The sequence below is a fragment of the Bombina bombina genome, chromosome 5 (genome assembly GCF_027579735.1).
Source record: "Bombina bombina isolate aBomBom1 chromosome 5, aBomBom1.pri, whole genome shotgun sequence".
Classification (NCBI taxonomy): domain Eukaryota; kingdom Metazoa; phylum Chordata; class Amphibia; order Anura; family Bombinatoridae; genus Bombina; species Bombina bombina.
The window spans coordinates 24886470-24901372 of NC_069503.1; the positions used below are offsets into that span (position 1 = coordinate 24886470).

The 14903-nt window shown below is 38.1% G+C and overlaps 1 protein-coding gene across 1 annotated transcript in view; it reads right to left on the reverse strand.

The window, feature by feature from the left end:
- Nucleotides 1–523: 523 nt before the first annotated feature.
- LOC128659724 (uncharacterized) overlaps nucleotides 524–14903 on the reverse strand; it is a 61408-nt gene continuing 47028 nt past the window's right edge. The window contains exon 4 of the mRNA XM_053713303.1: nucleotides 524–2921. Coding sequence (XP_053569278.1) covers nucleotides 1044–2921 — 1878 coding nt within the window. The 3' untranslated portion in view covers nucleotides 524–1043. The remainder of the gene's footprint in view (nucleotides 2922–14903) is intronic.

Consider the following 14903-nt stretch of genomic DNA (forward strand, 5'->3'; position numbering starts at 1 on the left):
TTTGAAGTGACATGATACCCAAATGTTGAAGCACTTGAAAGTGATGCAGCATAGCTATAAAAAGTTGACTAGAAAATATCACCTGAACATCTCTATGTAAAAAAGGAATATATTTGACCTCAAAATGTCCTAAGTATTGATATCCCATTGTAAAGGGACTTTAAGCAGCCAATCAAGATACTAGTCCCAGGACTTACATGTGCAGGCACAGTCATGTTATTTACCTACGCATTTTAAGGAAATGTACTATGAAATCTCACAAGATTTCAGTGAAATCGCATGAGATCACAGCAAAGCATAGCATGACCTCAGCACTGCTGATGCCGATTGGCTATTGTTTTTTCTTCAACTTGCAGCTGGACAGTAGCTGAAGTCTAACTGTTACCAGAGCACTTACTCTAATAAGCTGAAGATATGTTGAGGTAAAATATCTTCCTTTCTTACAGAGATGTTTAGGTGATATTTTCTTGTCAGCTTTTTATAGTTATGCTGCATTACTTTTAAGTAATTTAGCATATTGGTATTATGTCCCTTTAACATAAAAACAGTTACGCTAATATCATAGTGGAACTTACTTCACTAATATGCCCATTTCTCTTTAAACTTTTAAATACATTTACAGAGGTACATTTGGTTTTGCTTATAGGCACAAAATAAAAGGAACATCTTAATGTAACAAAAATAGGACAATACAATTTGGTTTCCTGAAAGTCCAACTATACAAAACAAATGTTCAAAAAATTAAGTTAAATATAAATAACACAAAGCCCTTCAATGATCAGCAGATGCCCCTTTAGGATCTCAGTATACAAAATATAAAATCTTTAGGAATAAAATAGGATAAATTGGTCCCATAAGATGCAGCCATCTTGGACTCTATGCAAAGGTTCCTCCTTGCAATGTATTTATTGATTGGAAGAGTAAGCTTTAGCCAAATAGTGTTAAAAAGAAAAAAATGACTTGTACTTGCTGCTGAATTAGAAACGGAAGATTTATATAAAGTATTGTTAAAATTACAGTGGTCTAACGCTAAATCGTATTGATTAACCAAATGCACTATTGAGTACTTGGGAAAATTCTGCTCGAAAATCAATATATGATGAGTAATTAGATGCTAACTCTAATTCACAAGAGCAGGTGTGGGCCAAAGGATGTCTCTCAAAGTTAGACATTTCTCTAAATGTTACACTGATTGGTTTTGACAAAAACAAATCTGATCCAGTGCAGTATCGCAGAAAGAGACTGAGCGCTTTATCGTCCCTTTCTCTTATAAAACGCAACAAATAGCTGGAAGTAGTGGCTTCTTGTAAAGACATGTTGGCTGGTAATTTGATGAATTTGGCCACTTTTCTTGCATTAGGCTTGAGATCAGAAAGTATTCTCTCAAATCCCTTGACACGTACACAATCCCCAACTTCTCTCAGAATTGGCTTCCAGCAATTGATAATGTAAGCAGGTTGTTGCAATAATTCTTTGCAAGCAATCTCTTCTAAAAGTCTTGAAAAATTCTGCTCTGTTGGCATAGTAGAACAATTATGGCCCGAGAGTACACTGATTATTTCTTCTATGTCTGCATTGTTAAAATCATTTAAACCTTCGGTTAAGATATCCTTCTCTGGTTGGCTTATGTAATTAAAAAATGTATCCATCAGAGAGCTCTCTTTTGGTGGGAGAGTCAGAACCTCTACTAAGAACGGAGGAGCAAGTTGCACTGGCAAGTAGCCAAATCGCCATCCATATGCAAATATTCTTGCAATTGCTTTCCATTCTTTTTCCTGGTAGCAATAGTGGAGAGTTGGAATCTTGAAGGTGGTTCCACTTGTTCTCCTCTCATAAAACTGATTCCAAAAATCAGTAAGACAATCTTGGATTACCGCTTTACCAACAGCAGATTCTTCTTCCCCATTCTCAAGCAGCCTCTTAAACATTATGGTAGCATGCAAAATGTTCTCATCAGTAAAAGCTTTAACCATGTCAGAAAGAATGTTAGAACAGTGGATTGGAATGGTTTGCTTTTCAGCTACATTTGTTTGGTCTTCACAGATTGTTCTTGTAACACAATTGCTTCTAGAACCTGATGAATGTTGATAAACCACTTCTGGAAGTGGACTGAATTCTTGAGACTGCTGTATGGTGGTATCCAACAAGACTTCGCCAGATGATTTGGTTTTAATTTGGAAAGGAGAATGAATCAGTGTTTCATTCAGATCATCTACACAATCTTGACTGTTGCTAGAGAAGAACACTGGAGATTTGTGTCTATTGTCAGGAGGCCCGAGAAGCAGACATGGACTTTCTAGAGTGTGAGTACTAGCTGAATGCCTGTATGGAGAATCAGCACTGGTTGACGGCATGGAACGGTTTGGACAGTGGTCTGAAACTTTAGGTTTACTGCATATGTACAATCTGAGATGTTTGTGCTGTGTTTGATCAAATAGGTTACGAACAGTTAAATCAGGTTGCAGTGGTTCATATGTACCAAGCAGAGATACCATGATATCCATATCCACTAGTCTGCCTTTCTTTGAGATTCCATTTGGGAAAAAAAGATTCTTCCCAATATCCATTATATTGGACACTGTATCATCTTTTTTCACATTTATTATGCGAGTTCCTCCCCCTAATGGTCGTCGTACCTGTTTATAGCAGAATGCTTGATAATGCAGCCACCCGAGTTCCATCTGTCGGGTTTTCCTTTCTGCATTTTTATTTCCAATGTTATAAACAGATCTTTCCATTCTGGCTTCTTGGAGTTTCGTTTTCTGCCTCATGCGGTTGATCAACTTTTCTTTCATGTCTTTAACACTCTCTGGCCTGTCTACAACGTCCAAGCAGTTTCTTGCAAACACACTGTCTCCATATTGTGGTAAATATGTAGATAACTCTTCCTCGTTCATAAGCATAACCACCTCATGATCAACCTAAAAAGTATGAGAATAAAAAAAAATTATGCTTACCTGATAAATGTATTTCTTTCCGGATATGGTGAGTCCACGGCTTCATCAATTACTGTTGGGAATATCACTCCTGGCCAGCAGAAGAAGGCAAAGAGCACCACAGCCAAGCTGTTAAGTATCACTCACCTTCCCACAACCCCCAGTCATTCGACCGAAGGGAAATGGAGAAAAAAAGGAGCAACACAAGGTGTAAAGGTGCCAGAGGTGCAGTAAAAAATAACTGTCTTGAAATAAAGGGCGGGGTCGTGGACTCACCATATCTGGAAATAAATACATTTATCAGGTAAGCAGAAATTTTGTTTTCTTTCCTAAGATATGGTGAGTCCACGGCTTCGTCAATTACTGTTGGGACCCAATACCCAAGCTAGAGGACACAGATGAATAGGGAGGGACAAGACAGGCAGACCTAAACAGAAGGCACCACCGCTTGAAGAACCTTTCTCCCAAAAGAAGCCTCAGCCGAGGCAAAAGTATAAAATTTGGAAAATTTTGAAAAAGTATGCAAAGAAGACCAAGTTGCAGCCTTGCAAATTTGTTCCACAGACGCTTAATTTTTGAAGGCACAAGAAGAGGAAACAGCTGTCATGGAATGAGCCGTAATTCTCTCAGGAGGCTGCTGACCAGCAGTCTCATAAGTCAAATGAATAATACTCTGTAACCAGAAAGAAAGAGTAGTGGCAGTAACTTTCTGACCTTTACGTCTCCCAGAGAAACAATTAAACAGGGCAGAAGACTGGTGAAAATCCTTAGTCGCCTGTAGATAGAATTTAAGAGCACGCACAACATCCAAGTTGTGCAACAGACGTTCCTTGTGAGAAGGAGGATTAGGACATAGAGAAGGAACAACAATTTTCTGATTAATATTTCTGACCGAAACCACTTTAGGAAGGAAACCCAACTTAGTTCGAAGAACCGCCTTATCGGCATGAAAGATAAGGTAAGGCAGATCACACTGCAAAGCTGAGAGTTCCGAGACTCTCCAAGCAGAAGAGATAGCAATAAGAAACAAAACCATTTCAAGATAACAATTTAATATCTATGGAATGCAATGGCTCAAACGGAGCCTGCTGCAAAACTTTAAGAACAAGGTTAGGGCTCCAAGGAGAAGCAACAGACTTAAACACAGGCCTGATTCTGACCAAGGCCTGACAAAAAGATTGCACATCTGGCACATCCGCCAAACACTTGTGCAGCAAAATAGATAATGCATAAATCTGACCCTTCAGAGTACTGACTGACAAACCCTTTTCCAGACCTTCCTGGAGAAAGGACAAAATTCTAGGAATCCTGACCCTACTCCAAGAGTAGCCCTTAGATATTTACACCATATCTTATGGTAAATCTTTCTCGTAACTGGGTTGCGAGCATGAATCATGGTTTCAATGACCGACTCAGAAAAACCACGCTTAGACAGAACTAAGCGTTCAATCTCCAAGCAGTCAGCTTCAGAGAAAAAAAGATTTGAATGAAGGAAAGGACCCTGATCAGAAGGTCCTTCCTCAGAAGCAGTCTCCAAGGTGCGAGAGATGACATATCCACTAGGCAAGGTCACGCAGGGGCTATTAGAAACACAGACGCTCTCTCCTGTTTGATACAAGCAATGACTCGTGGAAGGAGAGCAAACGCAGGAAACAGGTATGCTAGCTTGAAATCCCACGGAACCGCCAGAGCATCTATCAGAGCGGCATGTGGATCTCTTGACCTTGAACCTTACCTTGGAAGCTTGGAATTTTGCTGAGACACCATCAGATCCAACTCCGGCACCCCCCAATTGAGGGTTAAGTTGGAGGACAACTCCAGATTGAGTTCCCATTCCCCGGGATAAAAAGTCTGCTCAGGAAATCCGCTTCCCAGTTGTCCACTCCTGGAATATGGATGGCAGATAGACAGCAATTGTGAGCTTCCGCCCATTGAATAATCTGAGACACCTCTTTCATGGCTAAGGAACTCTGAGTTCCTTCCTGGTGGTTGATGTAAGCCACTGAGGTTATATTGTCCGACCTGATAAACTGGACTAAGAACAACTGAGGCCAAGCCATCAGAGCATTGTAAATCACTCAACTTCAAGATGTTAATGGGGAGAGCAGACTCCTCCCGAGTCCAAAGTCCCTGCACCTTTAACGAGTCCCAGACTGCTCCCAAGCCCAGCAGGCTGGCGTCCATGGTCACAATCACCCAGGAGGGTCTCCAAAAGCATGTATCCTGAGAGATGTTCCTGAGAAAGCCACCACGGAAGAGAGTCTCTTGTTGACTGATCTAGATCTATCCTCTGAGACAGATCCGCATAATCCCTGTTCCATTGTCTGAGCATGCACAACTGCAGAGCTCTCAAATGGAATCGAGCAAAGGGAATAATGTCCATGGAAGCCACCATCAGACTGATTACCTCCATACATTGAGCCACTGATGGCAGAACAGTAGACTGTAGACAGGCAAGAAGAAAGGATTTCGACTCTTCTGACCTCCATTAGGAAAATAATTCTCATAGACAGGAAATCTATTATAGTCCCTAAGAAGACAACCCTTGTAGCTGGAACAAGAGAGCTCTTTTTCAGATTCACTTTCCATCAATGGTAACGTAGAAAAGACAACAAAATCTCTGTGTGAGATTTTGCTTGTTGAAAAGATGGTGCCTGAACCAATAGGTCGTCCAGGTAGGGCGCCACGGCAATTCCCCAGGACCGGATCACTGCCAAGAGAGCCCCAGAACCTTTGAGAAAATTCTGGGAGCTGTGGCAAGACCAGACAGAAGAGCCACAAACTGAAAGTGTTTGTCCAGAAAGGCAAATCTCAGAAATTTGTGATGATCCCTGTGAATGGGAACATGAAGGTACGCATCTTTTAGGTCTATGGTCATCATAAACTGACCCTCTTGCACCAAAGGAAAAATGGAGCGGATAGTTTCCCATCTTGAAGGACGGAACTCTGAGAAAATTGTTTAGACATTTCAGATCTAAAATAGGTCAGAAAGTTCTCTCTTTTTTGGGAACCACGAGCAGATTGGAATAGAAACCTCCTAGGGAGGAAAGATCCTGAACACATTTCAAGAACACCTCTTTTTTATCTGGTCTACACATAACTGTGAGAGGTGGAACCTGCCCCTGAAAGGAAAAGGTATTGAATTCCAATTTGTAACCCTGGGATACTATATCTATAGCCCAGGGGTCTGGAACATCACGTATCCAGGCTTGAGAAAACTGAGATAGTCTGCCCCCCACTAGATCTGATCCCGGATCGTGGCAAACCCTTCATGCTGATTTAGAGTCAGCTGCAGGTTTCTTAGATTGCTTCCCCTTGTTCCAAAACTTACTGGGTTTCCAAGAGGACTTGGACTGCTCCTGCTTGGAAGATGAAGGAGAAAACTTTCCTTTAGGTCTGTTCTTCTTATCTTGAGGTAGTAAAGACCCTTTTCCACCGGTAATATCAGAAATTATTTCTGCCAGACCAGGTTCAAACAAGGTCTTACCCTTGTAAGGAATCACCAGAAGCTTGACCTTAGAGGAAACATCTGCTGACCAAGACTTCAACCACAAAGCCCTACGGGCTAGCACAGCGAAACTGGACATTTTTGCCCCCAGTCTAACAACCTGTAAAATAGCATCAGAAATAACAGAATTGGCTAGTTTAAGAGCCTTTATCCTATCTTGGATCTCATCCAAATAAGTCTCTGCCTAAAGAGAATCAGACAAGGCATCAAACCAATAGGATGCCGCACTTGTCACAGTGGCAATACACACCGCAGGTTGTCATTGGAGACCTTAATGAACATATATCTTCTTCAAATAAGCCTCCAGTTTCTTGTCCATTGGATCCTTAAAAGAGCAGATATCCTCAATAAGAATAGTAGTTCTTTTAGCCAGAGTAGAAATGGCCCCTTCAACTTATTTATAACATATTTTACCAGAAAGGATACATTCAGATTTCTCTTGTTTTCAAGTATGACCTGGGTCCACAAAACATTGCATTGATACAATAGGGTACAATAAAAACTACAAAAATAATATTAAATACATAATATATGCAAAATTTAACATAGAACAGGTATGAAATATATAATCAACCATGACAGGTGCATTCTGTTTTGAGATATGTAGAGAGGGATCTCTTAAAGGATTTTAGGCTTGGGGAAGGTTTGAAAGTGTGCAGGAGGTTGTTCCATAATTGTTGTGCTCTGTAGGAAAAGAAGGATCAAGCTGCTTTCTTTTTGTATTGAGACAAACTAAATAATGTGCTGGTACTGGATCGGAGGTTATAGGAGGTGGGAACAGCCAGGGAGAGGATTCTGCTCAGGTAGGGTGGGAGTTTCCCAGAAAAGCTTTTAAACACAAAGCTGGAAAGATGGAGGGTGCGTCTAGATTCCAGCAACAACCAGTTTAGTTATTTTAGCATGTCACAATGGTGGGTCCTGTAGTTACATTGTAGCACAAAGCGGCAGAACGAGTTATACAATGTATTAAGTTTATTAAGGTGCGTTAGCAGTGCAGGTGCATAAACTACATCCCCATTATCAATGATTGGCATCAGCATTTGCTGTACTATCTTTTCCTTTACTGTAGGGCTTAGGCAAGATTTGTTTCTGTACAGGGCACCTAGTTTTGGAGTTAAGATGCAAGTTTTTCTATGTGGAGGCCAAAAGATAGATTGGGATCTAACAACATACCCAAGTATTTGAAAGAGTGGACTGCGGTCAGTGTGCAATTTGATTTTGTTTTGATGTGTAGATGGAAATTTTGTAGTTTGTGTAATTTAGGTACCGTTCAAAGATCATTGTGACAGTTTTGTCAGTGTTTAGGAAGAGTTTGTTGTTTGAGATCCCCTTTTCTACCTCTGTGAACTGGTCTTGGAGCACTGCCTCAAGCTGCAGCAGATCGGATTTGCTTGCATAGATTACTGTGTCATCTGTGTACTTTGGGCACAGTGTGCCATGGATCTTTAATGGAATCAGCGACAGTAAATATCTTTTTAAAAATAGGAGACAGAGAAAAAGCTACCCCTGGCTTTTCCCATTCCTGTGAAATAATCTCCATAGCACGGTCTGGCACAGGAAAAACCTCCAAAGAGGAAGGAACATCAAAGTAACTATTAAGTTTACTAGATTTCTTAGGAGTGACAATGACAGGAGTATCTGAGTCATCTAAAATAGTCAAAACCTCCTTTAATAGTACACAAAGGTGTTCAAGCTTAAATCTGAAGGATACTACTTCAGTCTCAGAAGAAGGAATTACACTGTCCGAATCTGAGATTTCACCCTCAGAAGCTCCCGTTGTATCTTTCTCATCAGACATCATGAGAAAGACCAACTTGGGTAGCAGAACCTTGAACAGAAACCTTACTCTCTGAATCTCTAGATTTCCTCTTGCGTTTTCCCTGTAACCTGGGAAAGCTGCAGATACAGCTGAAGATACCTGGGCAGCAATTTCTGCTTTCAAAAAGACTCCACTAGGAGTTAGAGGAACCGAAGGACACTGCGGTTGATGCCATTGAGGCTTGGGATGAAACAGGAGAACAGCATTATCCTGAGAGACCATAGGCTCAACACAAAAAAACTTTTCTTTATTCTGCAAGGTTTTCTTGACACATGAGGAACAAAATTGCATGGGGGCTGCAATTTGCACTTCTAAGCACAAAAGACAAGAATTCATCAGAGCAGACTTCTGCTCCATATCAGACATCTTTTCTCTAAGTATGACACACTAAGAGAAAAACAGCCAAAAAAATAAAATATTATGCTTTTAAATTTGATGACTCCAAAAAACGTTTGTTTCAAAAATAAATGCCTACTAATAAGACCTAAATAACACACTCTTTATGTCACCCAGAGCTTCGCATTAGTCCTTTTTAAACAAATTACTAGAGCTCATCTGCTCCTAAAAGCCCCCTCAGGTTGCTCCAAGCCTACCTTCACCACAATTGAATTGGATGTCTGGAGTATTGCAGATCACAGTCACAGAGCACCGCTCCGAAGTAGAAGAAGCCGCTCATTTTACTGGACTCGTCTACTGCGCCACAAGAAGGCGCGAAAAAGTTACTTCCTGGTACGCTGCGTATCAGTGAAAGTAAAACTGAGCCCAAATATCCAGTTCTGTCTACACTACTAAGACACTGCTAGCAAGGCGATTGAGCCACAGACAATGCAACGTACCCAAGAAACAGGCTAAGACTACTGCATCTGATTGTCAAGAAGTAAACCGGCTCAGACCTGTGAGAAGTCAGAAACACATTTACTTGCGTGTAACATACACTCTCAATCCTCATGATTGTTAAACAATAAAAAAGCCCATACAAAAAAACATTAACCCTTACACATAAAAGAGTAATGTCAGTCTCACACATGTTATACATAAAAGAATAATGTCAGTATCACACATGTCACTACAGTGCCTGCATCATGCCCAAATGTAACCCATAACACAAGATTATCTATGTCCCAATGAATAAGCAGGGTCTCTTCAGTAGTTAAGTGCATAGTCTCCCCACCTGGAAGAAAAAGCACTTACCTGCTCCACTGTCCGGCATGTAAACAGTCACAAGGTATGAGAAAAGACAGTTCCTCACAGAGAGCTTTGGAAGAGAAAGAACAGAGTATCCAACTCTGGCTTTCTATACTAGGGCAGCAACTGTTAGGAAAATGTAGCAAGGACCTCCTTACAAGTTCCTAACTGCTTTAAAGCCACCACTACCAGACTGCATGGATTAACGTGGAAAGCAAGGATTAACGTGGAATACGGCTATACCCCAAAACTTGCTTGTAGTGAAAATCCAATTTTTCTTCAGACACCAAAACTTCACCTCCTCCATGCACCAAAGGCAAAGAGAATGACTGGGGGTTGTGGGAAGGGGAGTGATAGTTAACAGCTTGGCTGTGGTGCTCTTTGCCTCCTTCTGCTGGCCAGGAGTGATATTCCCAACAGTAATTGATGAAGCCGTGGACTCACCATATCTTAGGAAAGAAAAACAAGTCTTCATTTTAAAGAATAAGATTAAAAAGTTGGTAACATTTTTGGACAGTTTTAGAAACCAAGCAAATGTTCAGTTTACTACCCTTTTCAATTACAGTTACACGTGGCTAAGAATGAGAAGGTCTAGGTGGAATCCTGCAGCATTCTGTCTCTTAAAGTCCTACAAGGTTTATTACAAATTAAAAACATCAACCTATACATAAAAACAAAAAAATAATAAAAAATAGGAGCACAAATACGAAATGTTCTAAGGTATCTCTGGCATATCAGGATATGAGTGATATTGTGCCTGCACTGAAAGTTCAAAGAATAGTCCTAGTAATATTACAAAAAAGTAATATTATCCACCCTATTTAAATAAGTGATATAAAGCCTTATTATATTAAAAGGCTGGTGTAAGCAACATCACACAGCTAAATGTGTGTTTAAAAGTGAAATACAAAGTGTATGTGTGTACAATATGTAAATACATTAGTTAAAATCGTAGAATAAAATAGCTAGAATAGATGATAGTATAGCAACATAACAATGTGAAGAGAAAGCTACAATGAGACCACTTGAAATACACACAAAATTATATAAAAAATATTATATAAAATTATTGTCACATTGAACACAGTGTCTTAGTTGACCATCCGGCGAGTAAATCCCCAGTTAAAAATAATAAAACCAAAATGGTACATCCATAAAATCTTAATATAAAAACTAGACATAAAATCATTGAACTAAGATATAAATTAGATATTAGAATATATATATATATATACTGTATATATATATATATATATATATATATATATATAGTTGAGAATTGAGGCCTCTAGGTGTAACTGTATCCATCTGGAAGATCCATTTGGATTCTGTAGTGAGCAGTCTTTTTTTATAGTTTCCTCCTCTCCAATCTTTAGTTATTTTCTGGAGACCACAAGATCACATATCTCTAGTACTTTTTTATGTTTCTTTTTAAAATGTCTGTATATCAGAAAATTGTCTTTAGGGTCCTTTATCTGTAAAAGATGTTCTCTAATTCTGTCCCTAAGTGGTCGTGAGGTTTGGCCAATATACTGCAGACCACATCCACATTCAATCATGTAAATGACACCTGTGTCACAACATCTAATTGTGTCTCTAATAGTATATTTCTGTCCATTCACATGCGATGTGACATTTTTTAACTTTTTTACCAAATTTACAGGCCTTACATGATATACACGGAAAGAAACCAGATAACTTGGCACCTGTTAGATCAACGTGTCTACTATTGACACAGGTTGTAGGTAATTTACTTGGTGCCAAGATGTTTTTTTAAGGTTTTTGGTTTTCCTAAAAATTAATTTATTTTTTTTGCTTATTTTTTTCTCCCAAAAAGGTGTAATTACGTAATAAGTGCCAGTGATTATAGATCATTCTTTTTTACAAAATGACTATTTGTACTGTATTCTGTAATGAAGGAGAACTCCAATTTATCTTTCCTCATTGCTTAGTCTTGTATGTGAGGAGTTGATTTCTATCTAATTCACTCACTTCTTTTATAGTGTTATTTATAAGTGATTCGTCATAGCCCCGATCTAAGAATCTGTCTCTAAGTACTAATGTCTGTTTATGGAAGTCTTCATCCTGACTTCAATTCTTGCCTATTCTCTGTATCTGGCCTTTCAGGAAAATATTTGTCTTCCACATTTCTAGATGACAACTGTTATAGTGGATGTAATTGTTGCAATCTACTTTTTTTAAAAAAAGGTTTTGGGTTCTATTCCTTTATCTGTATTATATAGCAATACATCTAAGAAGTCAATCTGGGTCCTACCAATTTCAGAAGTAAAATTCAAATTAGCTTCATTATGGTTCGTTACCTTTAAGATAAAGTTTCAAGATTCTTCTGACCCATTCCAAATCATAAAAATATAATCAATGTACCACTTATATAGGACCAGATCCACACTCATGGGACAAGATTCACAAAAAATGTTTTCTCATTTTTCCAAAAAATAACTAAAGATTGGCGAGGAGGAAACTATGAAAAAAAACTGCTCACTACAGAATCCAAATGGATCTTCCAGATGGATACAGTTACACCTAGAGGCCTCAATGCTGAACTATTGTACAAAGATTTACATTGATTCCTACAAACGTTTTATAATTATGAGAAATATATAAGTTTGAAATAATATTTTAAGATACATTTTATATAATATTTAATTTTATATTATTTTGTGTGTATTTCAAGTGGTTTCATTTTAGCTTTCTTTTCAAATTGTTATGTTGATATACTATCATCTATTCTAGCTATTTTATCCTACGATTATAACTAATGTATATATTGTACACACATACACTTTGTATTTCACTTTTAAACACGCATTTAGCTGTGTGATGTTGCTTACACCAGCCTTTTAATATAATAAGGCTTTATATCACTTATTTAAATAGGGTGGATAATATACATCTGCTATCGATATATATAATTTTTTTCCACTTTATCTATGTCCTCTACCATTAGGGGTTACACAATATATATTCCAGTAGGGAATTCACAAAATGTATCATTGTCATTTAGATTATTCACCAAATAGTTAAGGGTTATATAACATACTATGGTAGGGATTCACTTATATTATTGCCACTTAGATTATTCACCAAATAGTAAATAACATTTTTTATATATATATATATATATATATATATATATATATATATATATATATATATAAATGCATTGGAGTGTACACTCTTTGCCAAATATGGCCGATTGTGTGCTCGCATGTAGGGAATTATGAACTACATGATGCATTCTGTTAAATTACAGGGACAGTCTACAATATAATTTTTATTGTTTAAAAAGATAGATAATCCCTTTATTACCCATTCCCCAGTTTTGCATAACCAACACAGTTATATTAATATACTTTTTACCTCTGTGATTACCTTGTATCTAAGCTTCTGCAGACTGCTCCTTATCTCAGTTATATTAATATACTATTTATCTGTGTGATTACCTTGTATCTAAGAACCTTCTTCCAGCCCCCTGATCACATGACTGTGTCTGTTTATTGTCTTGCATTTAGCATTGTGTTGCGCTAAATCTTTAATAAATTTCTGTACCTGAACACAGTGTTATCTATATGGCCCACGTGTACTTTCAGTCTCTTTGTGTTGAAAATAAATTTAAAAAGTATGTGATAAGAGGCAGCCCTCAAAGGCATAGAAATTAGCATATGAGTTTGTCTAGGTTTAGTTTCAACTTTGAATACCAAGAGAAAAAAGCAAATTTGATGATAAAAGTTAATTGGAAAGTTGATTAAAATTACATGTCCTATCTGAATAATGAAAGTTTAATTTTGACTAGACTGTCCCTTTAATAAGATGGCAGACCCGAAGTGACGTTAATATACGTCACACCAGAAGTGATGGTTTTTCCCGCGGACTGGATGTGACGTCATTAGACTCCGACCGGAACCGGAAGTGCTATGGCATTTTCCACATTTTGGCACCAAAAGAATAGGGACTGATTACGAGACAGGGGATATTTAAAGGCACCACCAGATGGTCAAACAGAGCCTTGAAAAGAGACCATTATAGGTCGAAACGCATAGGCTGTTTGAACTATCCGGTGAGTACTTTTATCCTCAATATTTTATGTATTCGCATATAGGGTTGCATTATTTTGTGTTTTGTCATTTTCCATTTCGGTACCCATGTAGTGAGAAGATTTTCTGGATTCATCACCATTTAATCTTACAGTCTGTGGATTTTTGGGACCTTTTATCTTTTTCTCAAATGACTTTTTTGTGATATTACTAGGACTATTCTTTGAACTTTCATGACTGACACGATATCACTCATATCCTGGTATACCAGAGGTACCTTAGATTAGAACATTTCATATTTGAGCTCTTATTTTTTTTATTATTTTTTGTTTTTATGTATAGGTTGATGTACTGCAGTTGTAATAAACCTTGTTAGACACAATATACCATTTACCCTTAGTTTAAGGGATTCCCCTTATTTGTGTTTTCTATTCCATTTCTTTACACTCCAATTGGCACAGGGGTGTTTTAGGGGTGGTTTTGGTATACCAGCACGCTCTACATCCTGGTACATAAAGTCATACACATAGTTACGATTTGTATAATAAAGGGGAACTTCTAAAGGCCAAAATAGTCAAAAGACTGTACACACTAGCCAACACAGTTCAATACAACAAAAGACTGTACACACTTGCCAACACAGTTCAATACAACAAAAGACTGTACACACTTGCCAACACAGTTCTATACAACAAAAGACTGTACACACTTGCCAACACAGTTCTATACAACAAAAGACTGTACACACTAGCCAAAACAGATCAATACAACAAAAGACTGTACACACTTGCCAACACAGTTCAATACAACAAAAGACTGTACACACTTGCCAACACAGTTCAATACAACAAAAGACTGTACACACTTGCCAACACAGTTCTATACAACAAAAGACTGTACACACTTGCCAACACAGTTCAATACAACAAAAACTGTACACACTAGCCAACACAGATCAATACAACAAAAGACTGTACACACTTGCCAACACAGTTCAATACAACAAAAGACTGTACACACTTGCCAACACAGATCAATACAACAAAAGAATGTACACACTTGCCAACACAGTTCAATACAACAAAAGACTGTACACACTTGCCAACACAGTTCAATACAACAAAAGACTGTACACACTTGCCAACACAGTTCAATAAAACAAAAAACTGTACACACTAGCCAACACAGATCAATACAACAAAAGACTGTGCACACTAGCCAACACAGATCAATACAACAAAAAACTGTACACACTTGGCAACACATATCAATACAACAAAAGACTGTACACACTAGCCAACACAGATCAATACAACAAAAAACTGTACACACTTGGCAACACATATTAATACAACAAAAGACTGCACACACTTGCCAACACAGTTCAATACAACAAAAGA